The sequence below is a fragment of the Rhynchophorus ferrugineus genome, unplaced genomic scaffold, assembly GCF_030347505.1.
Source record: "Rhynchophorus ferrugineus isolate W39M unplaced genomic scaffold, kcgeb_rfMv2 rfM11, whole genome shotgun sequence".
Taxonomy (NCBI): domain Eukaryota; kingdom Metazoa; phylum Arthropoda; class Insecta; order Coleoptera; family Curculionidae; genus Rhynchophorus; species Rhynchophorus ferrugineus.
In genome coordinates, this window is record NW_027472590.1 from 2,527,041 (window position 1) to 2,536,257 (window position 9,217).

At 40.1% G+C, this 9,217-nt stretch overlaps 1 protein-coding gene across 2 annotated transcripts; it reads left to right on the forward strand.

Moving 5' to 3' along the window:
- Positions 1-467: 467 nt before the first annotated feature.
- Positions 468-8,955, forward strand: pns (DENN domain containing pinstripe). Of its 2 annotated transcripts, none has more exons than XM_076417988.1 (16): positions 468-749; positions 882-988; positions 1,044-1,220; positions 1,275-1,519; positions 1,581-1,653; positions 1,929-2,151; positions 2,209-2,343; positions 3,543-3,742; positions 3,800-4,102; positions 4,158-4,742; positions 4,797-5,058; positions 5,114-5,720; positions 6,890-7,092; positions 7,312-7,491; positions 7,545-7,740; positions 7,795-8,955. In XM_076417988.1, the coding sequence occupies exons 1-16, from the start codon at positions 674-676 to the stop codon at positions 7,991-7,993; spliced, it is 3,771 nt and encodes a 1,256-aa protein (XP_076274103.1). In that variant the 5' UTR covers positions 468-673; the 3' UTR covers positions 7,994-8,955. The 2 variants fall into 2 exon arrangements, with proteins under 2 accessions (XP_076274103.1, XP_076274104.1); XM_076417989.1 differs by having other exon boundaries at positions 477-749; positions 1,291-1,519.
- Positions 8,956-9,217: the final 262 nt, after the last annotated feature.

The window sequence follows — 9,217 nt, forward strand, 5'->3', positions numbered from 1 at the left end:
GGAAAAAAGATACTCCGGTGTAAAATGCGCCGGCTCCAACAGCAGTAAGGCAAGTTCTACTCAGTCACCACTTGAGACACCTTTCCTCAAGCGTGCAATTCGATGACCTCTCGGTCCTTTGTCCTATTTCGTATCTGCAAATAACATATTTCAGAATTGCACTTAATTAAAGGTGCAATTAAAAGATAAGTACAGTTAACTCTATTGCAAGATGAAATTGTTGCCTATAAGTAGGGTATAATTTATTAAATAATTACATTATTACAAGTATTACATGAGCTGTATCATGACAAGTAAATGAGAAATATTCGTAAACGCAATCTGGTACACTTTCTTTCATAATTAATAAAAAATTTGATCTAAATTCGTAAATGTCGCGCCATCTACTACCGACTTTATGCAACCCTTCTAGTTTTCTAACGTTCACTCCCCGTCAATCCACTTTGACAATAGACAAATTGTACGGTAGATAAAGTAAACACAAAAGAGACTGGAGAAAGTCAATGTCAAATTAAGAGGAAAATCTTAAATGAAAAAATAATAGAAATTAGAGCGTAAATATGGCTTGTTATTTGAAATTCCTTAAGGAAATGTCGACGATAGAGAGTGTTTAAACTGAATTAGGATTAAAAAAATCAATTACTTCGCAGCCTTAACAAAATCACGATACAAAATGGCAAAATTCGCTGATTATTTTGTAATTTGTGGATTAGATATCAACTCAGGTTTGGAACCAGATAAATACTCAGGTAAGTCGAAAAATAATGTTTAACAACGTCGATTTTGTTGACCATAATAACGTACTGAGTAAGTAACATATAATTTATTTTTGTTGCATTGTGAACAATATGTTAACCAGATTGAATGAAAATGTTTTTCAGATAATCTCCATGTATCTCCATTAGAAAGGTCTTACAAGTGTAAAGTTTTAGCGCACTATCCGGAAAATAACAAGGCAAATCCATTTGATGAATCAGCTGTTTGCATGGTAAGAGTCAAAATAGTTTCTGTATTTTTGTGTTAATTTTTGATTGTTTAATCAGTTAGCTTTACCAAGCGGATTAAGGTTCAGGACACAAAAACATTCAGTAACTCAGGCTCCAACTTTTCACTCCTTTCTGATCACAAGGGAAGATGGCAAGAGGTTTTATGGCTTCAGTCTAATTTTCTATGAGGAAGTACGTAACAGGGATATATGCACAGCAATGCAGACTTTACAGGTAACTTGATTTTGTGTAGAACAAAATATATGTTGAAGTATGCTTGTTTTGTAGGCTATGTATATTACAGAGTTGTCTAGCGGTTCGAAGAATAGGCCTGTGCAACAAATTCAAAATCAAGGACCTCATTCACGTTCATTGCCCAGGCATTTTAAATTAAATACTCAGAATCCCAATGGTGCCGCTTTGACATACTATGATATTATCAAAGATAAGCTGTTTGTGTCTAAAAGTATTGGTATCATATGCCGCATTGCCTATGTTCAGGCAGCTAAAACATTTTTAGAGAATTTATACAGGTAAAAAATTAATTTCCTTCTTGACTACATATATTAACATATTTATTATTGTTTATTACAGATGCGCCCCTAGAAAATCTACCTCAATAAATTGTCTTACATTAGAGAGTTATGTTTTTAATCTCTTATATGAGGTAAATATTTCGTTTAACTATATCAAAAGTTGTTTTTGTTATTTTGCACGCTAACAGATAAGCCCACAGAAAACTGAATAACCTCTATTTAAGGTTATACTTTTTTCGAGCAGATTGCTTCTGTTTCGTCGTTAAAATGTATCTGTTCCTTGTTATGTGCTTTGGCTTTGTGATTTTTCTTGTGATTTACTTCATACAATGTCAGCAAAGGAGCGAGAATGATTTGTAGGTAATAAACAGTGTCAGTCCTAATTGGCTTGTGGTGTTGAATTCAGATTGAGTTACCGGTGTCGGGGAAAAGCATCCTGATCCATCTGCCGCCTTCCGACCCCCACCTACCCCCCACGAACGCTATCTTACAGAACCCCGCCCCGCCCCTGGAGCTACCCCACCTGGACTATTCCTTGAGGCTGATGTTCAGCTGGATCAACGTCGATATCATCGTGCAGCTATTCACTTGCCTTCTGTTGGAGAACCAGATATTATTGAGAAGTTCTGGTACTCTCACGTACTGTATTTATGTGGCAAAAATGTCTTAACCGCCGCTTGTTACAGATTGCCAAAAACTGATGGTGGTAGCTGAGGGGATGACGTCGCTGTTGTTCCCTTTTACCTGGCCTCACGTGTACGTCCCCATACTACCAGCCGAGTTACATCATTTCTTAGATGCACCTGTGCCATTCTTGATGGGTAAGCATTAAAAAGGACAATAAAAGAATAAATTTACGGCTGTGTTTAGTCAAATCGGCATTTATGCCATACACAAAGCAATTGCGGGAATCATCCTGTATAATAGTCGGCGTCTTTATACCTTTATATAGAGTGATTCAATCCAACAGTCGGTAAATCTTTCATATTGCAAACTCCACACGAAATTGTTGGAAAAATCACTCTATACTGGTCGTAGTCGGCGTCTTTGTAATTCGAGCTATATGGGATTACAAAAAATAAGTGTTAATCAAGTAATTTAGAATGTTTCCAATTAATCGCTTCATCCTCGGCGTTTAAAATGGTAATTTATCACGCCTAATCGATTGTTTATATCACGTACAGTGAGAACAAATTGTTTAATTAAATGTTTGGACGTTATTCAAGTGACACAACCTTGACACACTAAAGTATTTGTTTTTTATTTGTTTTTAATACTAAAGTATTTGTTATTTGTAATTTAGCGTCGATATGGCGAAGGCGCCTAAATATTTCAACATTTTGTATTGGCATTCGACAAATACACTTATTAGAAGGCATTATTTTATTAAAACGTATAATATTATTTGAGTAACCGTAACGAAGTAATATGTGTATTTTTTTAAATTATTTTGTATATGGTGGAAGCGCTTCTATTATACCAGCACTTTAAACTCTCCCAATTCCTCTAGAGGTATTTACAGCAAATTATTTTATTATGTTTGATGCTATTTGGATACGTAACCTTGACAAAGCAACGTATTTTTTATAGAAAATTTTCGTTAATATGGTGAAGGCGCATAGATAATTTCAACAGCCATTTTAAATTATTAATTAAATTTGTAGATGGATCACAATTAGTTGCTTCATGAAAATGTTGGATGCCACTAGATTGTGTATTTAATCTAGACGAATTAGTGACTTCTTTTAAGTTTAGTTTATTAAAAAAATGTTATTGAATATTACCGTTAATATGGTGGAGGAGCTCTTATTATTTCAGCCCTTGAAATTTGTAGCCATAAACTCGCAATTAAATTAGATGCATTTCACAATTAATTGTTTTGATGTCCGATACTATTTGAATACACCATAACCTTAAGAAAGTAATGTGTTTGTTATTGAAAATTATCGTTGATATGGTGGATGCGCATAAACTATCTCAATATTTTCAGTGGGTATTTCAAATTGTTTTATTCCCGTAGGATTGTACGCGTCATCGGAAACCATAAAAGTGGCTTCCGAGGCCAGCCTGTGTTACGTGGACATCGACAAGTGCAAGGTCCAACTGCCCGAGGAGTTGCCCGTGTTCCCGCATCTGAAGGAGTTCGTCACGGAGGTGGCCGCCCTGCTGGACAAGTATGGGATCCACGTGCCGAATTCGGACAATTCCAGGAATATATGGGTAAGTAGAGACGCGCGTTCGCTCCCGTAGCATCATCACGGTCCTCCCTGACGCTAGGACTCGACTCCGCGCAGCTGCACCCTACCCGGCAGACCCCAAAACCAAAGAAAGCTTTCTATACATAACGCTCTTGACTGTGATAGACCGCCGTCGCCCCCGGGATCGGCCAGAACCGAAGCCCTGCAGAGGATTGCCGATATAGTGCGCAGAACCGGCGTGGCGTTAGACAAGAACGAGGAACCCGCGGACAGTTACCTGGAGGACATGAGGTTCAACAACGCGATCAGGGAGACGTTCCTCAATCGCTTCGTGCACATATTCCAATCGTACGAAAACTTTGTGATATTCCCCACAAATCATGTGAGTTCACTGGAACCCCGTCTCGCCTTACCGTAACCCGCGGTTTTTATTTCAGAATAAAGAAGACTGGTTTAATAATAGAGACGAGATGCAGAACTTCGACAAAGCCTCCTTCTTATCTGATCAGCCGGAACAGGACCGTCTGTTCTTGTGGAGGTTCCTCGAATCCCAGATGTTCGCCACCTTGATTGATAACAAGATCCTGTCGCAGTGGGGAGAACTGGACAACAACCTTCTCATCTTCGACAACAGGATAAAGTTCCTCAGGCAACGGTACGGCGGCGAGAACGTGCTTCGGTCCGTGAACTACGAGCCCTGTACCGTCGTCCACGACACGCAAAAGCTGTTGGAGAGACGGTTCTACCATCCCGACTTCGAGTCGCCCCTGCCGAGGGAGATCATGAACATCCGGCCGAATATCAGTCGACAGTTTCAGCTGCTGGACAAGGACGCTCTGAACAAGACCCCAGTGGTGAACAAGGGGAGCATACCGAGGGCCAGGGAGTTGAAGAAGGGCTACACGTTCGGGAAACCTCCAATCCCCACGATGGACAAGAACACGAAGACCCAGAACAAGCAGGACGTGTCCCCGGCGCTGTTGGCTCAAGCCAACTGGACATTCGTCGAGAAACTGTTGGGGGTAAGTACGTCGAGGTAGGCATGGAAAGTCCCCACTAACCCGATGTTCCTGTAGGATTGTAAAGCCAAGACGAAGAGGATGTTATTGGCTAAGTTGGGCGCGGAAGGAGTGACCCTTTCCAGTAACCCCTCGTCCGATAGTTTCGGCGCCGTGGAGGAAAACACTCTGGTGGCGGCTCTCTGCGATTTCCTGGAACGCGTGTGGTCGCACGGCCTGCAAAAGAAACGAGGCAAGTCGGCTCTCTGGTCTCACCTACTCGCCTATCAGGAAAAATACCAAGACATGAACAAAAAGGACAATAACTACTTGGCTGCGGGTAAATAAAACTCGTAGTTCCCTCAAAACACGTTCTAAAAACAATATTTTTTCAGATGTATCTCGACTAACGACTAGTTTAGAAAGCTGGCCTAGTCCCGGCGGCAAATCCGAACTTCCCGACCTGCCCAACACCATATTCTTCGACATCACTAGCGTGCATTCCATGCCCGACGTGAAGACCGGCATCGGCTTCGCCAGGGCCTGGGTCCGGCTGTCGCTCGAGAAGAAACAGCTCTCCCGACACTTCCGCACCCTGCTGATGGACCAGCACATCCTCAAGGAGCTGTACAAGAGGTCGGCCTTCTTGCGCTGCGAGGAGGAGAAGGAACAGTTCCTCTATCACTTGCTCTCTCTCAACGCAGTCGATTATTTCTGCTTCACCAGCACCTACCCGACCACCGTGATACCGTATCGGATCGTGATAGTGACCAACAAGAAGGGGGCGTACACTTCGGCCAACGTTTGGGTGGTGCTGTCGGGTACGCTGTCGGAGACCCAGAAGATAGCGGTGCCGAAGAACACGTACAGTTTCGAGTACAGGCATCGAAACATCGGGGTGCTGACCACTCTGAGGATAGGCCATGACAATTCTGGGCTGTACTCCAAATTTATGGTGGATTATATTTTAGTGCGAAATGATATTACTGGACACACTTACAGGTTAGACTCTCACCTACGTTAAGTATAAGAAAAAGTAAAAAAAAACACAAAGTTCATGACGAGACGAAATATTTGGACTGTATGGGGGATACCGTAAAATAAGACGTTTAATGTTTTCCTAGTTCTTATTGTGTCTCTTAATTTATATGGTTTCTTCGGAGAATTTGTTGCTTGATATTCAATTACGCCATAATTTTTATGATTATTTTGATTTCTTCAGATGTTCAAGTTTGCCAATCCTATTTATTTTAGATTTACTTATTAATGAAATCATAACTTCATTGTTTTCTTCAGTTACTTGATCAGTACCCAATTTTATTTTTTTTTTAATTTTGCAATTAAAAAAATTACCTTTGTTTTAATTTTGATCAAGGTGGGACAAGATCACAAAATTCATATGGATACGTGACTTGGGTTAGATGATGCATTCTACAAAACATTTCATTCAAATCTTTTCTGTTTTTTATATGCTTCTTTTGATGCCTATGATTCCAATATAGTGTTCTTCAATTGTTAAAGATAACTTAATTATTGTAATCCAATAATAATTATTAATTTTCAATCCTATTTACTTCAGATTTACTGGTTAATGAATAACTGGATACGGTGCTCATTTGTACAATTTTATAATTTTTGAACTTTGAATTGATCCTGGCCATTGAAAAAATTCTCAGTACTAAAACACATTGTTTTGTTTTCTATGGTTATTCCAATTTTGATAGATATATTGACGTTTTGGCTATAGCGTACACTGCAAAAGCAAGTGATGTTACAAATGAAGTACAGATCATTTTTCCTCAAAGCTTCAACTTCATTCACATACCACACATTTTGTATGAGATTTGCATCCAGCGACTGTGATGGACAATCTAGTGCATCAACCTCATTTTCGCCGTCCAGTAGAAAGATGGTGTTCCAGCATATTGTCTTCATGCAGTAGCAACCACTTTTGGTCTGTTGTGAATGAAGCCTATAGATATATTTTGACCTTTTAATACTGGTTGAGTTATCCTTAAATATGTTCTAAATATCAAATTCCTTACTTAAAAAAAAAGATCCATACGTGGACTTATTTACTTAGTGAATGTTTGACGGTACTTTAGATGAATTCACTAGCATGAATTTGTATTATGAGCCCTTATAACAATCATCAATCCTGCTTGTTTCAGATTTACTTGCGGAAGATGGTTGGGTCGAGGCATCGATGATGGATCCACCGAGAGACTGTTGGTGGGTAGTCTATTGTCGCTGAGAAAAGACGAGGAGGAGACCAGACAGATCGGTAGTTTGGGCAGGAGCACCCCCAGGTCCCGCTCGCCGGCCCCCCCACCCAAGCAGGAATTCAAGGTGTCAGAGTTGCAGTGCATGCTGGGTTAGTATCAGAACAAACGCATATAGATACTCAACACTGTCGGGCCTCCGTACAGTAAGTATACAGCACCTAATTCTCCTTCAACGGGTGGCGGTTCGGATTTGTTTCTGATTGGTGTGGCTTCATCGTTTCTCATCTACTATGCATTAGTAAGACATCGCTAACAGTCACTCCCACTTTGTTTTTGTGGATTGGTGTTGAGGATTTGGTGTTTTTTAGGGGATTGCGTGAACAACATAGTGAAATGGAAGTACACCCGGAGCTCCGAGCGTCACACCACCCTGGCCGCCTTGCTCTGCAGCGAGGAGGGCCTCGTTCACTGCCTCGAGAACATATTCCTGTTGGGTTTCAAGTCCGCCCGGATGTTTATGGGGAAGAACTATCTCTGGGACTATTTCGGTGAGATTATTTAAACCGATGTCGCGGCGATATTACCGACCGCTTGGTTACAGTGCGGGTCAGGGACCAGTTCGAGCAGGAGCTGATCGACGAAATGTCAGGCAATAAGACCGCCAGCCTGGAACGGAACCACCAGGAGACGGTGGCCGTGTGGCGATGCTACTGTCACCTGATCGATGAGATCAAGCATTCCAGCAAGAACCTCGGGAAAGACGGCAAGTTTCAGCTGTTTATTTGTTTAGGCGTGAGGTAAGCGCAGGAACCTGCTAATATATCCAGAATTGTGACCGTATCGATTTTCAGGGAACACCTGTTGCACAGAATGCTGGGACCGATGGCCGTCTGCCGCGTGACGCAGGAGATGTACGAAGAGAACTCGTTCCTGCGGGAGCGGGGCCTGCTGACGTTCCTCACCCAGATCTTGTGGCCGCTGGACGAACTCGACGTGGTGCTGGAGAACTCGGTTACGCACGGTATACCCTCGGCTTCGACTCATTCTTGAAGCCGCCGTCTAAGATCGGTGTCCTTTGATGTTCGAAGTGTTCAATGTGAATCCGCTCTCAGATACGTAGCGATTGATGGAGAAGAGAGTGCCCAGTGGTGCCTGGCCTCCCTATATATTTTCGTCGATATTTCCAACGTTAGTTTGTGATCCCATTTATTCCCATTAGTAGATAGTTGGTCTAGTCTAGGTATATTCATCGACATACCGTTTTCTTTGATATTATTACTTTAGTTTTACTGGTCGGATATTTTTTTATGGATGTATATTTTGTATATAGCGAGTTTTTTGACAGTTCCTTGTTTCCTCCGGATTTTGTTTCAGTACAGTACAAAATATCTCCTTTGTTAATCACCGGTTAATTTCAGTTCACGTTTTATTGCCTATTTTTACTCTATATTTTGTTTATTTTTTGTTATGTACTCAACCATAAGATCAAAGTACCTTTGTTTCTTTTTGTTTTGTTGGAAAAAAAAAGAGCGCTTAAGCTTACTAATTTCCTGTAATCGAATTAAGTCATCTGGACGGTTTCTTGCCATGATATTAAATTGCCTTTGAATCTTATTCTAAATGTGATTGTACTTTGGTATCACTGTTTCTTCATGTTTTTGAATGTGACGCTTCCACCAGGCGACTCGACGCCCCATACCACTGGACATTGTTAAAAATTATCGGATTTCTACTGATTTTCTTTTCACAAAGCATATCCATATCTATTTTTCGATGTTAAATTTAACCAGAAAAAAAAGAACATTCACGTTTTTCAACAATATTTTTTCATAAAGAAAAAATGACAGATTTGTATGTGTTTTACCTATATTATTATTATCATTATAGATCTTGCCCAAAAAGTACCCACAAGACTTTATATTTGTTGATTTTAATCGTACTAGATGTATATTTTCCTCGATTAAACAATTTATGTAGAGAATTTAAGAAATAGATTTAATAATATCATTGGGTTTCTGATTTTTATTATTTATCCTCTCCTCTATCCCCAAATGCCACAACCTCAACTTTTCTTTTGATATCAACAGGTTACCTATGGAAAAAAAAACAAAACAATTCGGAAGTCAGGATATTAAAATTATCCATAAAACAATTTATAAAATACATTCAGTCTATTGTGTTGAAATCATTTTGAGTAGGTAATGACATCGACTGTCTTTTTTTTTATATCACAGACTAATTAAAAAATAATTGATAGAATATAAATCTTACATT

Excerpts from the sequence above, each read along its gene's own strand:
- pns (XM_076417988.1), top strand. The coding sequence starts at position 674 with ATGGCAAAATTCGCTGATTATTTTGTAATTTGTGGATTAGATATCAAC. Across the intron at positions 2,152-2,208 it reads GATATTATTGAGAAGTTCTG|ATTGCCAAAAACTGATGGTG; the intron begins GTACTCTCACGT and ends CGCTTGTTACAG. Across the intron at positions 7,492-7,544 it reads CTATCTCTGGGACTATTTCG|TGCGGGTCAGGGACCAGTTC; the intron begins GTGAGATTATTT and ends GCTTGGTTACAG.